At 41.1% G+C, this 21,350-nt stretch overlaps 1 protein-coding gene across 1 annotated transcript; it reads right to left on the bottom strand.

The window, feature by feature from the left end:
• Nucleotides 1-6,292: 6,292 nt before the first annotated feature.
• Nucleotides 6,293-10,043, bottom strand: SPATA19 (spermatogenesis associated 19). Its single transcript, XM_062198477.1, has 6 exons — nt 9,966-10,043; nt 9,704-9,760; nt 9,146-9,238; nt 8,918-9,009; nt 6,707-6,784; nt 6,293-6,359 (listed from the first exon to the last, which is right to left on the bottom strand). The coding sequence occupies exons 1-6, from the start codon at nt 10,041-10,043 to the stop codon at nt 6,293-6,295; spliced, it is 465 nt and encodes a 154-aa protein (XP_062054461.1).
• Nucleotides 10,044-21,350: the final 11,307 nt, after the last annotated feature.

The raw sequence follows: 21,350 nt of genomic DNA on the forward strand, positions 1-21,350 counted from the left end.
TCCCATATGGGCACCGGTTAGAGTCCTGGCTGCTCCATTTCCCATCCATCTCTGCTGATGGCCTGGCAAAAACAGCAGTAAATGGTGCAAGTCCTTGGGAATCTGAACCCATGTGGGAGACCCAGAGGGGACACCAGGCTTCTGGGTATGGCCTGGCCCAGCCCGAGCTATTGTGGACACCTGAGGAGTGAGCCAGTAGATGGAAGATCTCTCTCTCTCTCTCTCTGCTCTCTCTGCCTCTCTCTCTAAGTCTGACTTTCAAAGATGACTAATTAATTAAAATAATAAAATAAATTAACATCTGTCAGGAGCTTTCTGTTCTCCTTAACAACAGACTTTTCTAAAGGGAAACCATACACGACATAGATAAAAAGTCTGCCACGAGACAGAGAAATTGAAGAGAAACCAAACTAAAATATTAGAAATGAAGAATTCAATATGTCAAATAGATAAAATAGTGTAAATCCTTAACAACAGGCTTGGTGAGGCAGAAGAAAAAATATCTGAACTAGAAAACAAATCCTTGGAAATACCTCAATCAGACAAAAAAAATAGAAAAACTAAAAATAGAGATTGAGATTTATGGGATACTATAAAATGACCAAACATACATGCCTTAGGAGTTCCTGAAAGTGTGAAAAGAAAGAATGGATTAGAAGGCCTATTCAATGAAATATAGAAAACTTCCCTAATTTAGAGAAAGGGACATCCAAGTACAGGAAGCACAAGGAACTGCTAATAGACATGACATGATCAGAAAAGATCTTCAGCATGACACATCATAGTCAATCATCAGCATAAAGACATACATAAAGAAAAGATTCTTAAATGAGCATGAGAGAGACACCAGATTTCCTTCAGAGGATCTCCAATTAGACTAACAGCCGATTTCTAATCAGAAACCCTATAGGCTAGGAGACAGTAATGAAACATAGGCCAACTCCTAAAAGAAAACAAAGCTGTCAACCCAGAATACTGTATCCAGCAAGCTCTCATTTATAAATGAAGATGAAGTAAAGACCATACAAAACAAACAGAAATGTGAAGAATTTGTCACCATTCATCCTGTCTTACAAATGATACTTAAGGATGTGCTACACACTGAAGCACAGAAATATGGTCACCATTATGATAAAATGTGAAGGTAGAAAACCTCTTAGTAAAAGTAAAAAGAAAACACATAACAAACTATAGGAATATTTATGGGAAAATGGAGGACCAAGTCAGTACATATCAATAATAACCTTGAGTGTAAATTACTTAAATTCTACAGTTAAAAGACACTGGCTGAATGGATTAAAAACAAAATCCATCTATATGCTACCTACAAGAAACACACCTCACCAGCAAAGACACACACAGACTGGAAGTGAAAGGATGGAAAAAGATATCCCAGGCTAACAGAAAGCAAAACTGAGCAGATGTAACCACCCTAATGTCAGACAAAATAGACTTTAACACAAAAACTGTTAAAAGACACAAAGATGGGCATTAAGTAATGATTATGGAATCAGTTCAACAGGAATATGTGACTATAGGAAATGCATATGCACCCAATGCCAAGGCACCTACTATTTAAAACAAATGTTAATGGATCTAAAGGGAGACATAGACTCCAATACAATAATTACCCCACTTTCAACAATGAACAAGTTAACTACACAAAAAATTGACAAAGAAACAACAGAACTAATCTAAACCATGGACCTAATAGATAGCTACAGAACATTTCATCCCACAGCTACAGAATATATATTCTTTTTATCAGTTCATCGAACTTTCTTTAGGAAAGGCTATATGCAATACCACAAAGCAACTTTCAACAAATTCAAAAAAATTGAAATCATACCATGTTATCTTTTCTAGTCACAATGGGATGAAGCTGGAAATTAACAATTTAAGAACGTCTAGAAAATATGCAAACATATAGAGACTGAACAGCATGATTCTGAATGAACACTGGATCCTAAAAGAAATCAAAAAATTCTTAGAAACGAATGAAGATGACAACACAGCATATCAAAAGTTACAGGATACAGCAAAAGCAGTGTTAAGAAGGAAGTTTATAGAAATTAGTGCCTACATTAAGAAATTGGAAAGCCATCAAATAAATGATCTAGTAATGCATCTCAAGGACCTAGAAAACAAGAACAAACCAAACCTAAAATTAGTAGAGGAAAAGAAATAATTAAAATTACAGAAGAAATAAATAAACTTGAAGCAAAAAAATACAAAAGATCAGTTTATTGAACAGCTGGGTTTTTGAAAACAAATTTTAAAATTTGATACACCATTGACCCAACAAACCAAAAAAAAAGGAAGGAGTGGAGAAGACCAAAGTTAATAAAAGTAAAGATTAAAAAAGAGATGTTACAATGAATACCACCACAGCATTAAAAAGAATCATCAAGAATTACTACAAACAACTATATGCCCACAAATTTTAAAATCTAGAAGAAATTGACAGATTTCTGAACACAGATTTGGTACAATCCTGCCAAAGTTGAGTCATGAAGACATAGAAAACTTAAACAGACCAACAACCAAGATGAAGACTGAATCCATAATAAAAAACTCTACCAACAAAGAAAATCCCAGGACCAGATGGCTTCTCACCACTGAATTCTACCTTTAAGGAAAAACTAATTCCAAACTTCTCAATCTATTCAAAACAGTTGAAAAGGAGGGAATCTTCACAAACTCCTTCTATAAAGCTAACAGCACCTTAATTCCAAAATCAGAAAAAGATACAAAAAAGAGAACTATAGACTAATATCCCTGATGAGGATAAATGCAAAAATCTTCAACAATTCTATTAGCTAGTAGGTAATCAAATCACATCAGAAAGATCATTCACCCATGGACCAAATGGGATTTATCCCTGGCATTCAGGGATGGTTCAACATATGCAAATAAATAAATGTGGTAATTTACTTTAACAAATTGAAGCATAAAAATATATGATTACCTCAATGTTGATAAAATGCAACATTCTTTCATGATAAAGACTTTAGGCAAATTGGGTAAGATCCAAATCAGAGAGGGATGCCCATTTTCACCAAGAAAGTTTCAGCCAGAGCCAATAGGCAAGCAAAACAAACCAAAGGGATATAAATTAGAAAAGAAGAAGTCGAATTATCCCGGTTTGCAGATAACATGATCCTATATATACAGGAACCAAAAGACACCACTAGAAGACTATTGGAACCCATAAAAGAGTTTGGTAAAGTGGTAAGATATTAAATCATTGCACAAAAATCAATTACCTTGTATACACAAACAATACCATGGCTGAGAAGGAGTCTGTAAGATCAGCCCAATTCACAATAGCTACAAAAATTTAAATACTTTTGAGGGGCCAGCATGGTGGCTCAGTGGGTTAACTCCCAGGCCTGAAGCTCCAGCATGCCATATGGGCGCCGATTCAAGACCCGGCTGCTCAACTTCCAATCCAACTCTTTGCTGTGGCCTGGGAAAGCAGTAGAATATGGCCTAAGTCCTTGGGCCCCTGCACCTACATGGGAAACCTGGAAGAAGCTCATGGCTCCTGGCTCCTGGTTTCAGATTGGTGCAGCTCCGGGCATTGCAGCCAATTGGGGGGTGAACCATTGGATGGAAGACTTTCTCTCTCTCTCTATCTATCTATCTATCTATCTCTATCTCTCTCTGCCTCTCCTTTCTGTGTAACTCTTTCAAATAATAAATATTTTTTAAAAATAATTTGGAATAAATTTAAACAAGGATGTGAAAAATCTCTATAATGAAAATTATAAAACATTAAAGAAACATTACAAGACACAAAAAATAGAAAAATCTTCCATGTTCTTGGATTAGATTAACATCATCAAAATGTCCATGAATATTTTCCAAAGCAATTTAGATACAATTCAATCACAATCAAAATACCAATGACATTCTACTCAGATTTAGAAAAAAATCACTAAAATTCATATGGATACACGAGAGAACCCAAATAGCTAAAACAATCTCAAACAAGAAAAACAAAGCCGGAGGCATCACAATAACAGATTTCAATATGTTCTACATGGCAGTTATAATCAAAACAGCCTGGTGCTGGCACAAAAATAAACATGTAGACCAATGGAACAGAATAGAAACCCCAGAAATTAATCCACACATCTATAACCAACTAATCTTTGACAAACCAGCTGAAATCAATCCTTGCAGAAAGAACAGTCTCTTCAACAAATGGTGGTAGGAAAATTGGATCTACACACACGAAATATGAAGCAAGACCCCATACCTTACACCTTATACAAAAATCAACTCACAGTGAATCAAGGATCTAAATCTATGGCCTGTTACTATCAGATTACTAGAGGGAAGATCAGGGAAACTCTGAAAAACATTGCATAGGCAGACATCTTGGAAAAGATCCCAAAAGCAAAAATAGACAAATGGGATTACATCAAACTAAGAAGTGGCCATTGAGGGGTGAACCAATGGAAAAAGGAAGACCTTTCTCTGTCTCTCTCTCACACTGTCCACTCTGCCTGTCAAAAAAAAAAAAAAAGAAAGAAAGAAAGAAAGAAAAGTAAGTATTTGAAAGAAGAAAATCACCAACCTTTTTAATTTTTAAAAAATGAAGGAGAAATAATAACTATCTCAGCTAATCAGAAAACAATGGAAATTGTCACTAACAGATCTGCTTTGCAAGAAAAATTAACAATTCTTTAGAAAAAAGGAAAGGGATATAGGTGAGAAACTCAGATACACATAGAAAAAGGCAAAGCTTTAGAGAAGCAATAAATGAAGGCAAAACAAATACGTGCAACAAAACAGTCACACTTCCCTCAGGAAGTCCTCCTTGCTCAGCCCAGGAGCTCCTAGATGGCCTTTGCTGCATGGTGCTCACTCTGCCTGCATCCTGACACTGCAAAGGTGTCAGCCGCATGTCCCCTGTGCCAGACATTCGGGGCACCCAGCATTGGATGGATGGATGGATGGATGGATGGATGGATGGCAAAGCACTCCCACCAACACCAGGATGGGTGGTTAAATAGCACATCTCTTTATTAGCAGTTCAGAGAGAAGATTCCAGCGCCACCACTGTCACAACGAAGGGCTCACCCGCTGGAGTCTCTACACAAGTCTAGGCACTCTTCAGGTCAAGCAGGAGATGGACGTTTCCTCTGACACAGGCTGCTCTTGACCCTGAAGGACTTCGCCCTGGAAAGCAGAGAAGTGCCCAGGGGATGTGTCCTGGGGATGTGATGCCTCCCTCCTCCAGCCCTACTGTTCCCTACAGCCACAGAGCTTGGTCTAGAGAGCAGAGACCCACAAAAGAAGAGGCAGTGGTGTGTCAGACTGCAGGTGGCTGTCTCTGCAGGTCTGCAAGCTGCTCATGCTCCCAGAGCCTCCAACACCTCATCTCTGGGACTATTAACCAACAAACGAGGTGGGGTTCACCCTGTGCTAGATACCGTCACCCCAAGACAACCCCCTGAAGTAGTTGCTCGTGTTCCAGACAAGGAAACCGAGGCACAGCAGCAGGAAGAAACTGGAACCCAGCCTCTGCTCCCAGGCTTGGTCTGACCTCTGCCATTGACATAATGGGCATGAATGATGCCCTCCTCCCAAAATAGTTTAGGAGTCAGATGAGAAGCTCTGATGGAGCACCTCACATAGAAGGCTGACATACAGTAAATGCTCAGTGAATACCAGGATTGCATCACCATCTTCCTTTTAAGCATGGGGAGGCCAAGTCTGTCTAAGTCACTCCTTTGGCTCCCATGACAGCCAGTGCAGCCTCTGGCCTCATCAGGGGCAGGGGTTCCTGTGGCACTGTCACTTGCCATGGCCTTCCACCCCTGAGGTCCCACACACAGCCACCATTGGGACCTCTAGTGCCCGACTCAATCAGAAAGGCCACATGTGACTCAATGTCCCCTTCCTAGTTGGTGTCAGGTCCAAAACTCAAGATGAAGCCTCCCTCACTGTAGGATCTTGTGACTCAAAGCAAGGCCTGGGAACTATTGGATATGTAGTGTTGCAGGCTCCACCGCAACCAACTAGGCACTCAACGGTAGGCCCGTTAGCAACTGAGAAGCCGGTCTCTGGCACCACAGTTAGGGCTAGGAGAGGCAGTGCGAGAGTCCAAGGTGGTGGCCTTCGCTGTCCACCTTGGCCCCAAGTGCAGGAGCCTGATCACCACGAGGGAAAGGCTAAACCTTGGTATCAAGTTCCCCAGCAGGTGCACCCTCTCTCTCTCTCTCTGCCCAGGAGAACCACCTCCGCCCCACTGCTCCTGCCACACACTCACCTGTTGCTCTTAGCATTCCGAATAAGAAGATCTGAAGCTGGGGTCCTGAGCTGAGTCACAGGTAAGATGGGAGATGCTGCAGGGGACAGAGGAGAGGCTGAGGTGGAAGGGAGGCTGCCTGGGGGCAGGGGTTACCCAGACCACCGCACAGGGGCCAGGAGTGGACTGGCAGCTTGTGCCGTGGCTGTCATCACCTGTGGGCCTAGAAGCAGAGTCCAGAGAAGAGGCGCTCAGCCTGGGCCGCTCTGTGGGTGGAGACCCCACACAAGGCTGACAAAGCCCCGCGAATGTGGAACACAGGCATGGACAGCAGGCCCAGGAACTGCTGTCCTGATCTTGGTGTAAGGACACTGTGAGCCCAGCAGCCCTTCCACCTGCCAGCCCTGTTGAGGCACACAAACCTCCTCATCCCAAACTGCTTACCTGCGCCTCACCTGCTCGATCCGTTCTTGCATGACGTCATTCGCCATCTGACTTGGAACTTGGAAGATTCGGGTATGGCTGCAAAACACCACGCGAACACTGGGGTCCCGGATAAAACTGCTAGAGTTGGGCTCAAATGGGCTCTTGCCCATTACCACGAACTGTAGCCCTGGAGCCTCAGAGAGGAAGGGGCTGAAGCCCTGGACCCCTCAGGTTGCCAAGTTTCCCCAATTCCCTAAAGTCCAAGGCCTAGCTCTGCTTCTCCAGGTCCTGCCCAGGTCAAAGGAAGTCTGAGCAAACAAACAAACTGCTAGAAACCTTTCCCAAGTGTCCCAGGCAGCAGGATTCAGAATTTACATGGCCTGGTCCCCATGCTATGCCTGCCCAAGACATTTTAACTTCCATACACCATATCTTTCAACTTAGCCCTTTGAAATGGCAGATGGTGTCTTATTCTTTTCTCTTCCAGAGCCTAGCAAACACTAGGTGCCCTGAGTGCATCCATCCAGCAAATGAATGTTGAGTGCTGCTTCACAAAGGGATATGAGGGTATTTCAAAAAGTCGATGGAAAATGGAAGTAAAAGGTAAGTTGATTTGAGTGCAAAAAAATCTGGCATTGTTGCCCAGCATGTTAAACTCCCACTTGTGACACTGCCATCCCATATTGGAGAGCCAGTTCCAATGCAGCCCCCTCTAAAGTGCCTGGAAAGCCACAGAAGATGGACCAAATGCTTGGGGGTGAACTAATGAAAGGAAAATGCTCATTCTCTCTCTCTCTCTCTCTCTCTCTCTCTCTCTCTCTCTCTCTCTGACTGCCTTTCAAATAAATATACAAGTCTTCTTTTGAAATAAGTTTAAGAGATAGGATTGGTCCACTCTCCAAAGGCCTGTAACAGCCTGGGCTGGGCTAAGCCCAGGAGTTCAGAACTCAATCTCGGTCTCCCACACTATCCTGCTTGGCAGGGACTCAACTATTGGAGCCATCACCGCTGCTCTCAGGGTGCACACTGGCAAGAAGCTGGAGTCAGGAGCACAGCCAGGACTGAAACTGAGGTGTTCAGGTATCAGAGTGGAGGTCCAAAGCAGCATCTTAACCACTTAACCACAAATGTCTCTTTTAGCTCCATTTCATTTTTTTCATGAATTTTATGAATCCCCCTTTTAAATATTCCCCAGCTACATACTATCTAAAAATTAAGAGGACTCAACCAAAACTAGTGGGTTGGGGTGGTAGAAGTCAAAGTTTCTATTAAAGTCTAAAATGGAAAAATTATATGATTGATTCATATAACATGTCTCAAAACTTAAACTAGACTCATTATGCAGTCAAGATTTAAAATACATCTGAAGATTATGTGCATGTTGTCCAACCAAAGAATGTGTTGCTTAGATTTCCATCATGCAGACCTGTCAGGATGATGGTCAACCACATACATGGAGTGGGCTCCTGGGGCTCATGTTCCACCATGCCTTACCCCTTCCTGTCAAGTCATTACTGCACCTTGAATCCTCTTAAAAGGCAGAGGCCACTGGAAAAGGGAAGCACATGAGAACCACTGTCCTGAAGCAAAAATGAGACTATAGACTCCCTGATAGAAGAGAACAGGGCTGGCCAAGGGGCAGAGGAAGGGCCTGGAGAGTACGGAGAGGACAGACCTCCTTTGCGGTTCTGCAATGAACCAGCCGAAGCCCGGAGGAATGGGATGATGCGGCCCAGAGTCCCCAGGAAACACGGGTACCGGGAAAAACACGGGGGAAGACTTTAGGCCCAGCTTCTCTGCCTGGAGTCAGCGTCTCAGAGCCAGAACCAGGTGTTGTAAGAAAGCACAGAATTCCAACCCTAGGCGCTGGAAAGCCACCACACATTGCACAACCCAGTGAGGGCTTCGGATTTTGCATTTTAGGGGCATATTTTCTGTAAGTTCTTAAAAGTGAAGCCACTCCTCAACGATTCAAATACAAAACTAAGAGAAGTCTGGAAGATGCCCAGAAGCATTTATGAACTGGAGAGAAACCCCTGTTTTCCAGTCCCTCATGTCACTGAGAAATGTAGGAAATAGATAAGCTTTCAAAATAGCTAAAGTATTCCCTAAGACAGCAGGGGAAGGCTGAGAGATTCCTCAGTCAAAGGACGGGGTGCCTCTGGAGAAGGGTGCCTGAGGTCTGTGTTGGCCAGGACCCTGCAGCAAGGAGCACACGGAGGACCTTACCTCCACCGAATGAACTGGATTCTTGTTCTCTCCTCTAGAACCTCTTGACTCTGATTGGCTGACAAATCAGACTTCGAGAGGTGGTGCTTCACCTAGGGAATTCAGGTGGGGTCCCCGTGAATACTGCAACAGGGACCCCATGGCCCAGAGTTCCTTCCAGGGGGCATCCCGCCTCTCCCCTTTCTCTCGCTCCCTCTCCCAGCAGGATGGTCTCCAGTTCCCTGTTACCACGTCTCTGGTCACATGCACATCTTGGCCACGGGTGGGAGCCAAGTTGGTGGACATCTTCTCCTTTATGTCCTTAGAAGCCTCGTCTTCTGTCTGAAAGGTGAAGAATTTCCCTCTGGAAATGTAATTCTGCTCCCAACCCCAAGACCAGCTCTCCTCTTCTCTTCTCTCCCTTTTCTTCTGTTTCCATCACAGCCACCCAGGCCACACATGCACACACATGCTTGGGTAGCTCACAGCCCTGCTAGAAGCTCCTCTGCTCTGATGTCTTCTCCCTAAGTCCCTGGCCCTGTGTCCGGTGTTCCTGAGATACCTTGGGCGTCAGCCAAGGTATCTCATCCCTCAGTCCAGGATGTTTGAGAAGCAGGAGGGGTTGGTGAGAGCAACAGTCCATCTCCTACCAGGACACAGCCCCATTGTCCTTGAGCACATTGGGGTGAATTAGACTCGGTACTAGGTAGACCATGCGGCAATGAGTTTGAGTTTCCCAGTTCTACAGAGAGAGGAGTCCAGACTCAAAATGTAGGATACTCTGAGTCGTGGAGAAATTTTACTTACTTTTTTCAACCAATGTTGTACCACAGATACAGCCTCACTTTCCACAACTTCAATGTCCTGGAAGAAATTGGTAACTTGATGACCTCAGAACACCTAGACACCCAGCTCCTCCCCCTCTCTTAACCCAGGTTATATATTGTGAGACCCCCCACACACACCAGGTTTCTGGGTGAAGCACTGTCCATGTGTGAGCAGCAGGGGCACCGAGTAGGAAAAGATACACGAGAAGCAATCCCACATGGCTACCACCAGTGCTGCTTACCGAGCTGGTCTTTGGTGGAAAGGGGAGCCCTGCACCTTTCCGGGCGAGTATATACACAATCCATGTTGTAATGATCATCTTTGGACTAAAACCAGGCCTCTTTCTTGACTCCCTCCTTCCATTGACACTGGCTGAGAACTCCTACAGGACATGAAGATCATTGAAGGAAGGGGCCATCCTGATTGGCTGGCCAGTTGTGATGTGACAATGACCTCCTTTGATGTCTGAGGCCAGGGTGGAGGTGAACAGAGGAGTCAGGAGGCTCTACCTCAGTGACGGTCATAGCTCAGAGATGGAGAGGTGGAGCTATGAGAGGTAAGGACAAGATATTTACAATATGAGCCCAAGGAAGACACAGAGAGGAGATTACCTAAATCGCAGATAGAGAATCTCAGATTGGGATGGGAGGGGGGGAGATGACCAATGCTGAAGCAAAAAGGAATTTTACAAATCAAAGGATTAAATCAATGCCAAAATGACCTGGGATCTCTAGACATTCATTCAAAACAAGGCCTGGGTGTGTATTTCCTAGTCTTACCTTTACCAATGCAGGGGGAGGAAGAGGTTGTTTTCTGCCCCCCTCCACCCCGATCAAAGAGGAAGGAATAAAATTCTTAGCAGGAATATTTCATGTTTCCTGATTATTCCATCTCAAGGTACCCATAGTGAACTGTCTTGGTGGAAGGAGAGGAAAGAGGATTGTGTTGTGCTCTCAGAATTAGGGGCCAAAAATTGATGGGGACTCAGATAGTTCCTGTTGTCATCTAAAACTTTTATCAGGAAATTAAAAGAAGCTCAGTTTCCTAAAGGACTCTAAGCAAATGTTCAGCTGCTCTCAAGAGATTTAGCTCAGCCGGGAGGCTATCCTAAAGGCTTTGGAAACTGCAGTCACAATCCTGTCTCTACCAGTAACTCTTCATGCATCTGGTCCCAGTGTAATCTTTAGTCTGCCTGGCACTAGTTTCTTTATCTTAAAATGAAAGGGATAAGATAATATCTCTCATTTTCTTCTTAACTCTAGTATTCTATAAATTGTACCATTTTTACTCTTCTCAAAACCACAAAAAAAGCTTTATTTCTCTCCCCAAATCTCCTAACATAGCCACTATGTCTCTTCCCTCTCAATCAACCCTCACAATTTTATACCTGGACTGTATTGGGCAGAGCAGGTGAAGCTTTGCAGGGGCCTGAGGCAACAAATGAACCTTCAAATCTAAAGGTTGATTGTCTCAACCTCAAAAGCTCCAGTGGGAGGTAGATAAATAACACTTTTGTGCACTTGTGTTTTGTGTGGTGACTTGGAAATCCAGGAAGCCTCCAGCCTGTGGCTCCCCGGTTGAGGCTGTGACCCCTGTGTTGCCACAGCAGAAGAGAGAGCATAGGGAGGAGTCAAACCAGCCCTTGTAGGATTCAACCCAGGGACTTCAGTTTAATGCCTTTGGGCCAATACTAGTCCCAGAGCTCCACGTGAGTGCTAAGGGAGACTGAAAGTTGTGAAATAGCAGGTGAAATTAGTCATCAACCTCTGTTTCTGCCCCTATCTCCCAGAAATTGTTTCTATTTTAATTTAATTTTAACACTAAAACAATGGAATTCAAAAATAAAAACAAAATGAAAAGTTATATGGAAGAAAGTTCCACCCCCCTCCATATTCCTTGAACCGTGTTCTAACTCATTTCACAAATTAAAATTTGTTCATAAGTTTTTAGGCTGTATGTCCTATGTTTATGTTGTCAAAATGAAGCAGATGCAGGGATCTGTTCTTTTTTATTATCATATTAGGAAATGCACACAGTAAAATGTGCAAATATATGTACAGCTCAAAAAGATTTACACACACACACACACACATACCCATTTGACCACTTCTCATATCAAGATATATAACATTTCTAATATCCCAGCAGATCCCCAGTCAAGACTCACCCACAAAGGTTACTAGCATTTTGACCTCTATCACAATAGGAAGTTTTGGCCTAGAATCATCATACTCTTCTCTCTGGCACCATTTACTCAATGTTGTATCCTTGTTGCACAAAGCTGTAACTTTAATATTTTGTTTCTAGATAGTAGTCCTTGTATTACTATCATACAAATTTACTATGACTATTGCTATTTACTATTGACTGTTACTATTTATCAGATTTACTACTGATGGACTTTTGCATTATATCTGAATTGATTCTTTTCAAAATAATGCTTCTATAAATATTCTTATCCCTATCTTTCAGTTGACATAAGCACCAAATCGTCTAAGGCTGTATACTGGGGGTTGGAACTGCTGGGTTATAGGTTTACATATATTCAGCATTGGTGTCTACCAGAGAGTGTTTCAAGGCAGCTGTACCAAACTACAACCCTTAAGGAATGATAAGGGTAACTCTTGCTCCATAGTTTTGCCAACATTTGGTACTGTCACTCCTTTCAGTCTACTAAAACAACAGTAGTAATTTGCAATTAAGTGGTTATAAATGGTGGTGAGCCTCTTTTTTTTTTCTTTTTCTTTCTTTCTTTTTTTTTGGGGGGGGGGGGTGGCAATTAACCTCCTGTGTATTTGTTGTGAAATGCCTGAGGCTCTGCGCTCTTATTGAAGTGTTTGTCCCATATTGGTTTACAGGGTATCCTTATATATTACAGGTAGGAAACCTTCATCAAATTTGTGTTTTGCCACCTTTTTTCCAAGTCTATGATTTGCTTTTTCACTCTCTCAGTACTTATTGTCTTTTGAGGGATTAGAAACCAAATTTTTAAATCCAATTTTATCAAGATATAAAGTAATAACATAAAACTCACCTTGCATGATATATAATCAAATCACTTCAGTGGATTCATGGAATTTTGCAGCCATCACAACAATCTAATTTTAGAACCTTGCCATCACCCCAAAAATGTCTATCTTGCCCATTTGCAGTTAATCCCTTCTTCTATCCTCACCTCACCAATTTTCTTTCTCTATGTAGATTTGCTTTTCCTACGTATTTCATACCAATGAATTTATATCCTATTATGTATGGCTTATTTCACGGAGCATGTTTTTGAAGATCATCTGTACTGTAGCGTGTATCACTAATTCATTTTCTTTTATTGGATACCAGAATCCTTTGTATAGATATACTACATTGCATTAGTACATTAACCAGTTGATGAGGATTTAAATGGCTTCCAGTTTTTATTATTATGAATTACACTGTGATTAACACTTGCAACAAAGAAAACTTTGCATGCACAGATATTTCATTTTTCTTGGGTAGACTCTTAGGAGTGGATTTGTAACTTCACGCTTAATATTTTCTCCTTTTTTAACATTTTTAATGAGACGTAATTCCCATTCTACAAAATTCACTCATTTATGTTGTAAACAGCAGTAATTTTTAGTATATTCACAAGAAGTGGACCATAACCTCAGCCCAATTTTAGAATATTTCCATCACACCAAAAAAGAAAGGCTTTGCCACTAAGTTCCCACCCTCCCCCAACAACACTGTCCCTCAGCCCTGGGCAAACATTAATCTACTTTCTGTATCTATCATTTTAGCTTATTCTGGAAATTTCATAGGAATAGAATCATACAATAGTTGTTCTTTTGTGACTGACCACTATAACAGTGCTTGCAAAGGTCATTCACATTACAGCCTATTTCAGTAATGCAGCCCTTTTGGTGCATAGTAGTATTCCATTGTGTTGTGCATATCATATTGTGTTTATCCATTCATCACGTGGTAGATATTTGGATTATTTCTATGATTTTGTATGAATACTGTTGCTAGGAACATTTGTGTACAGGTTCTCATGGAGCCATATGACCATTTTTCTTGGGTTTATACCTAGCAGTATAATTGCCAGGTCATATGTTTAATGTTTTGAGGAACTGTCAAAACATTTTCTAAATGGTTGTATCATTTTACCTTTCCGTAATCAATGCATGAGGCCCCAGTTTCTCTACATCCTTGCCAACATAATTATTATCTCATTTTGATTTCAGTCATCCTAATGAGTATGATGTAGTATGTCATAATTTTGATTTATATCTCTCTAATGATTAATGATGTTGAGCATTTTTTCATGCACTTATTGCCTATTTGTACATCATTTTTAGAGCAAGGAAGGCCTCATGTCCTTTGCCATTTTATAACTGAATTGTCATTTAACTCTTTTTTTATTTTTATTTGAGAGACAGAAAAGACATAGAGTGATCTCTCGCTGGTTACTCGCCAAATGACCACAGTGACTGGGAGCCAGGAACTCAAACCAGCTCTTCCAGTGGGTAGCAGGGACCTAACTACTTAATTATCACTGAGCTTCCCAGGGTACACATCAGCAGAAAGCTGGAATTAAGAGTGGATCTGGAACTAGAAACCACTCCATTATGAGTGGAGAATGTCTCAAGTAACATCTTAACCATTGTACCAAATGTCTGCACCTGTCTTTTTATTGTTGACTCATAAGAGGTTCTTTTACATATTCTCTGTACAAATCTCTTATCAGGTACATGCTCAGCAAATATTTTCTCCCATCCTGTGGGTTGTCTTTTCACTTTTCAACTGAAGCACACAAGTTTTGAATTTCAATGAAGCCTAATGTATCTATTTTTACTTTTGGTGTCAATATCTAAGGAACCATTGCCATGAATACTTATTCCTCTATTGCTTCTAAGTGTTCAACAGTTATGGCTCTTATATTTATGTCTAGAATCCACTCTGAGTGGATAGCATGAGGAAAAGTAGTCAACTTCATTCACTTGCATATGTAAACCCAGGTGCTCCAGCACCATTTGTTGAAAAGAACGTTCTTCCGGGCTGGTGCCGTGGCTCACTTGGTTAATCCTCTGCCTGCGGCACTGGCATCCCATATGGGCGCCGGGTTCTAGTCCCAGTTGCTCCTCTTCCAGTCCAGCTCTCTGCTGTGGCCAGGAAAGCAGTGGAGGATGGCCCAAGTGCTTGGGCCCTGCACCCGCATGGGAGACCAGGAAGAAGCACCTGGCTCCTGACTTCAGATGGGTCAGCACCTGCCATAGCGGCCATTTGGGGAGTGAACCAACAGAAGGAAGACCTTTCTCTCTGTCTATAACTCTGTCAAGTAAATTTTAAAAAATTAAAAAAGAAAAGAATGTTCTTCCTATATTGCTTTTGTCAAGATAAATTAGCCATAGATATATTTAAATTGACCTTTGTGACTATCCTTATGCTAGATATGACACTGTCTTGATTCATAACTTTTTTTAATATTTATTTATTTATTTGAAAGGCAGAGTTACAGAGAGGCAGAGGCAGAAACAGAGAGAGAGCAAGCGAGAGAGAGAGGGAGGTCTTCCATTCGCTGGTTCACTCCCCAGATGACCACAGATCCTCAGATCCCCAGATTGGCTGCACCGATCCAAAGCCAGGAGCCAGGAACTTCTTCCGGGTCTCCCACGCGGGTGCAGGGGCCCAAGGACTTGGATCATCTTCTGCTGCTTTCCTGGGCCATAGCAGAGAGGTGGATTGGAAGTGGAGCAGCCAGGACTTGAACCGGCATCCATATGGGATGGCGGAACTGCAGGCAGCAGTTTTACCCTCTATGCCACAGCACCGGCCCCCATGATATGTTTTGACACTGGGAAGTATGGTTTCTCCAACTTTGCTCTTTTCAAGATTGTTTTGGTTATTTTGGCATCTTTGAATTCCAAATGAATTTTAGGATCAGCTTGTCTACTTCTACCAACAACAACAAAAAAAAAACCTGACAGCATTTGATTAGGGATTGCATTTATTCTGTTAATCAATTTGACATATTGACAATACTGGGACTTCCAACTCTAGATGTGCAGTGTCTTTCTATTTATTAAAAGCTTAAATTGGAGCCCTCTTCCCTCACTTTAAAAAGGAGCCAGGTGGAAAAAAAAAAAAACTTTAAATTGTTGGAGTTTATAGCTTTCAAAGAATATATCTTGCAGTTCATTTGTTAATTTATCATTATTCATTCATTTTAATGCCACTGTAAATAGAATTCTTAATTTCATTTTTGGATGTTTCATTGCTGGTGTTTAGAAGTATAGTAGATATTTGAATAATGATCTTTATTTGGCAGCATTGCCAATTTCACTTATTATAATAGCATTATAATAGTTTTTCAGTGGTTTCCTTTGAATTTTTAATATGCCAAGTTAGTTCATCTGCAACAAAGATAATTTTCCTTCTTCCTTTTCAATCTTGATGCCTTCACTGCTTTTCCTTGTATATTTCCCAATATTGTATATTGCCTTAGTTTTTACTTTCATTTATTAAAACAGCTCTTGCACAATCCCATCTGGTCAGGTATATATTTTTATGTGTGCTGGATTCCATTTGCTGGTATCTTGTTGAAGGTTTTTACATCTATAACAGATACTGACCTATAGTTTTATTTTCTTATGATATCCTTATCTGGTTTTTTCTATCAGGGCAATGTAGAACTCATAGGATAAGTCAGGGTGTGTTCCTTTTTCTTTCATTTTTTAAAAGAGTTTATAGATGCATAAGCAGTAGCAGTTCTTTAAATATTTGGTATATATTTGCTTTTTTAAGAAATGTCAAACTTTTTCTCAAAGAAACTGTAACAGTTTGCATTCTCATCAGCAATGTATGAAGGTTCGTGTTTCTCCATATGCTCACAACATTTGTATTGTCTTTTTTTACCTTGTTTGTGTACGTGAGATATTCATGTGCAAAAAGGTATTAATTTGTACTTTCCTGGGTGTATAATGTTGTTAGCATGTTCATCTGTTTATTAGCTACATATATTTGGTTGATGTACTTTCAATTTTTTAAAAAATAGGTTGTTTTATTTTATTGAATTCTAACAGTCTCTTACATATTACAAATGCAACATTTTCTCCCAGTTCATGAGTTTTCTTTTCATTTTCTCAATGTTCTATCTTTTATTATTTATTATAATTTTTATTTGAAAGGCAAGGACAGACAAGACAGAGAAACATTTTCCATATTGGAGTTCACTCACCAAATGCCTACAACACCAATAGGCTGGGTCAGACCAAACCAGAAGCTTAGAACTCCAGGGGCTGGTGTTGTGGCATAGTGGGCTAAGCCTCCACCTGTGGCACAGGCGTCCTAAATGTGCGCTGGTTCGAGTCCTGGCTACTCCTCTTCTGATCCAGCTCTCTGCTTTGGTCTGGGAAAATAGTAGAAGATGGCCCAAGTGCTTGGGCCAATGTGGGAGACCCAGAGGAAGTTCCTGGCTCCTGGCTTCGGATCAGCTCAACTCCAGCCATTGTGGCCATTTGGAGAATGAACCAACGGATTGAAGACCTCTCTCTCTCTCTCTCTCTCTCTCTCTCTCTCTCTCCCCTTCCCCTCTCTCTCTCTCCCTCTCTCCCTCTCTCCCTCTCTCACTCTCTCACTCTCTTCCTCTCTCTGTAACTCTGTCTCTCAAATAAATAAATAAATCTTAGGGGCTGGAGCCATGGCACAGTAGGTTAATCCTCAGCCTGCGGCGCCAGAATCCCATTTGGGCACCAGTTCTAATCCCAGCTACCCCTCTTCCAATCCAGCTCTCTGCTGTGGCCTGTTAAAGTAGTAGAAGATGGCCCAAGTCCTTGGGCCCCTGCACCCACATGGGAGACCTGGAGGAAGCACCTGGCTCCTGGCTTCGGCTTGGTGCAGCTCCGGCCATTGTGACCATCTGGAGAGTGAACCAACGGAAGGAAGACCTCTCTCTATCTCTCCCTCTCACTGTCTGTAACTCTACCTCTCAAATAAAGAAAGAAAGAAAAACATTTTTTAAAAAATAAATAAATCTTAAAAAAAAAAGAACTCCGACCAGCTCTCCCATGTGGGTGACAAGGACTCAAATACTTGGGCCATCATCAGCTGCCTCCCACGGTACCATCAGCAAGAAGCTGGAATCAGAAGCAAAGACAGGACTCAAACTCAGGCACTCAGATTGGAGATGCAGGCATCCAAGCACATCTTAGCCACTGAGCCAAATGCCCGCCTCTTAGTGTTCTCTTTTGAAAAGAAAAAGTTTTCCATTTTGATAAAGCCCATTTTTTTCACTTACGGCATAATACTTTTTTGTATCATAGCTAAGAACTCTGCCCAATGCAAGATGTTTTATGATATTAGCTATTCCATTTCGGTGTATGATTTTGAGTTTCTTAGTGTGTATTAAGGATCTCAATATATTTTATATATAAGTATACAAAAGCATATAATTATACCAGCATTATTTGTTGTAAACATGTTTTTTGTCCCTCTGAATTAACTTGGTACATTTGTTGAAAATTAAGTTCATGACAAAAGTTTTTTTTATTTCTGTATTCCCAGTTTTTCCCCGTTGATCTCTGTGTTTATTCTTACCCAAGCATGACATTTTTTTAAAAGATTTATTTATTTATTTGAAAGTCAGAGTTACACGGAGAGAGGAGAGGCAAAGAGAGAGAGAAGTCTTCCATCCGCTGGTTCACTCTCCAATTAGCCACAACAGCTGGAGCTGCGCTGATCCGAAACCAGGAGCCAGGAGCTTCTTCCAGGTCTCCCATATGGGTGCAGGGGCCCAAGGACTTGGACTATTTCTACTGCTTTCCCTGGCACTTTAGCGGGGAGCTGGATCAGAAGTAGAGCAGCCGGTGTTCCACTATGATATGCTGGCATCGCAGGTGGCAGGTTAACCCGCTGTACCACAATGTCAGATTTCCCTAGCTATTTTTCTCTGTTGGATTTCAGTTTTTACACCAAAATAACATCTTTTAATTCTATTTTCCATGAATCTTTTTAAAATACCTTCTTTAGACCCAGAAGATATGGGGTTTTTGCATTATATATCACTTTTTATTGCTTAAAATTAATATAAAGAAAGCAGATTTCATGTATATGAACAGCATATAGTAAGATCTTCAGTGTCCACCCAAGTGAACAATCTGTCTTTTGAATGGAGTATTTAGTCCACTCACATGTGATGCTAATACTAATATGATTGAATTTACACTTGCCATTTCACTTGTTTTCAGTATGTCTTGTGTTTTTGTTTATGTGTTTTTGTTTATCAAATTGATAATAAGTAAGCATTTTTAAAGATTTATTTCTTAATTTGAGTGACTGAGAGGGGAGAGGTAGAGAATCTACTATCTGCTGGTTCACTCCCCAACTGGCCACAATGGTCAGACCTGGGCCAGGCTGAAGCCAGTAGCCAGGAATGCCATTCTGGTCCCCCACATGGGTAGCAGGGGCCTAAGCACTTGGGCCATCTTCCACTGCTTTCCCAGGTACATTATCAGGGAGCTGGATCAAAGGTAAGTAGCCAGGACTCCAACAGGCACCCCAATATGAGATGCCAGCATTGCAAGAGGTGGCTTAATCCCCACTTAAAATCATGTCAAGTCTAACACAGATCTCCATTTTTAGTGTAGCATTTAATTACCTATGATGTTGAAACTTCATAACGGGTTAAGAGTTCATAATGTACATCTTAATTAATTACAATCTTCTTCAAGTTAAAAGTAGCTTTATTCTTGTAAACTGTAGAATCTTTTTTCCAGTGTATAACTCCCCTGTTTCCTTTTATGTTACTTATATGCATGTTACAAACACAATAATAGAACTTGTAATCATCGCTTTATGCAATGTATGCCCTTCACAGATTTTTCTTCATTTATTTTCACTTTGATTTAAAAAGCAGAGACAGATCTTCCATCCACTGGTTCACTCCCCAAATGTCCACAAAAGTCAGGGCTAGCCAGCCAGGAGCTTTAGCCAGGAGCCCAGAGCTCCATCCAGCTCTCCCACATGGTTGGGAGGGATCCAAGGCCTTGAGCCATCATCTGCTGCCTCCCAGGACGTGCTGTAGCTGGAAGCTGGGTCAGAAGTGGACTAGCAGAGACTGGAAGCAGGCACTCCGATGTAGAATGTGGGCATCCCAGATAAACCAAACACCTGCCCTTCAGTCTTAAGGATTTAAAGAGGTTAAGAGAAGTGAAACAAATTATATGTGCATAGATTTCTTTTTATTATTTTTAACTAGGGTAAAGTAGACATAACGTGAACTCTTGATCATTTCTGAATGTACAGCTCAGTGCTATTAGACACATTCATGTTGTTGTAAAACATTGTCATCTTCCATCTCTGGAACTTTTGCTCTTGCAAAACTGAAACTCTTCACTCATTAAATAATAAATTCTCCTTCTCTCAATGCTCACCCCTGGGAACCACATTTTCCCTCTGTCAGTGTGAGTTTGCCTCCTGTAGGTATCTTATGCTAAGTGGAATCACATATTAGTCTTTTTCTGACTGACTGATTTCACTCATACAGTCCTTAAGGGTATTCATTTTGTAGCATAATCTAGAATTTCCTTCCTTCTTAAGTCTGAATAATATTCTGTTGTATATACACTGATTTGTCTGCCAAAGGACACTTGAGCCGCTTCCACCTTTTGTCTTTGCAAATAAGGCTCCTGTGAAGATAGGTGTACAAATGTTCCTTTGAGGTCTTGTTCTTTATTCTCTTGGCTATACACCTGGAAGTGAAATTACTGGATCATATAGTCACTACACTTTTAATTTTTGAGGAGCTGTCTTACTATTTTCTATGGGAGTCACACCATTCACATTCTCACCAACCATACATACAAGGTACCAACTTCTCATTCTCACCAACAGTTACATTTTAAAAAAACATACAGTAGCTATCGTAACAAGTGACTGATTATGGTTTTGATCTGCATTTTATTAATGATTAGTGATAGTGAGCATATTTTTATGTGTTTGCTAATCATTTGCTTACCTCTTTGGAGATATGTCTGTTCAAGTTCCTTGCCTATTTTTTAATCAAATTATTGGTGTTTTGCGGTTGTTTTTGAGCTGTCAGAGTTTTTTATATATTCTGGATGCTGCTCCTTATCAGATATAAAATTTCCGAGTATCTTTTCCTATTGCATGGGTTGCTTTTTCACACTGTTCTTTGATACGGTTTTGAATTTTGATATTGATATAATACAATTTATCTATTTTTTCCTCTTGTTGCCTGTCTCTTGGTGTCATATCCTAAAAAATCATGCCAAATCCAATGCATCATATAGCCCCTCCCCTGTTTTTTTAAACTTTTATTTAGTAAATATAAATTTCCAAAGTACAGTTTATGGATTACAATGGCTTCCCCCCCCCCATAACTTTCCTCCCACCCACAACCCTCCCATCTCCCACTCCCGCTCCCATTCACATCAAGATTCATTTTCGATTATATTCATATACAGAAGATCGATTTAGTATATATTAAGTAAAGATTTCATCAGTTTGCACCCACACAGAACATAAAGTGTAAAATGCTGTTTCAGTACTAATTATAGCATTAATTCACATTGAACAACACATTAAGGACAGAGATCCTACATGAGGAGTAAGTACACAGTGACTCCTG

This window comes from Lepus europaeus, chromosome 7, assembly GCF_033115175.1.
Source record: "Lepus europaeus isolate LE1 chromosome 7, mLepTim1.pri, whole genome shotgun sequence".
NCBI classification, from domain to species: domain Eukaryota; kingdom Metazoa; phylum Chordata; class Mammalia; order Lagomorpha; family Leporidae; genus Lepus; species Lepus europaeus.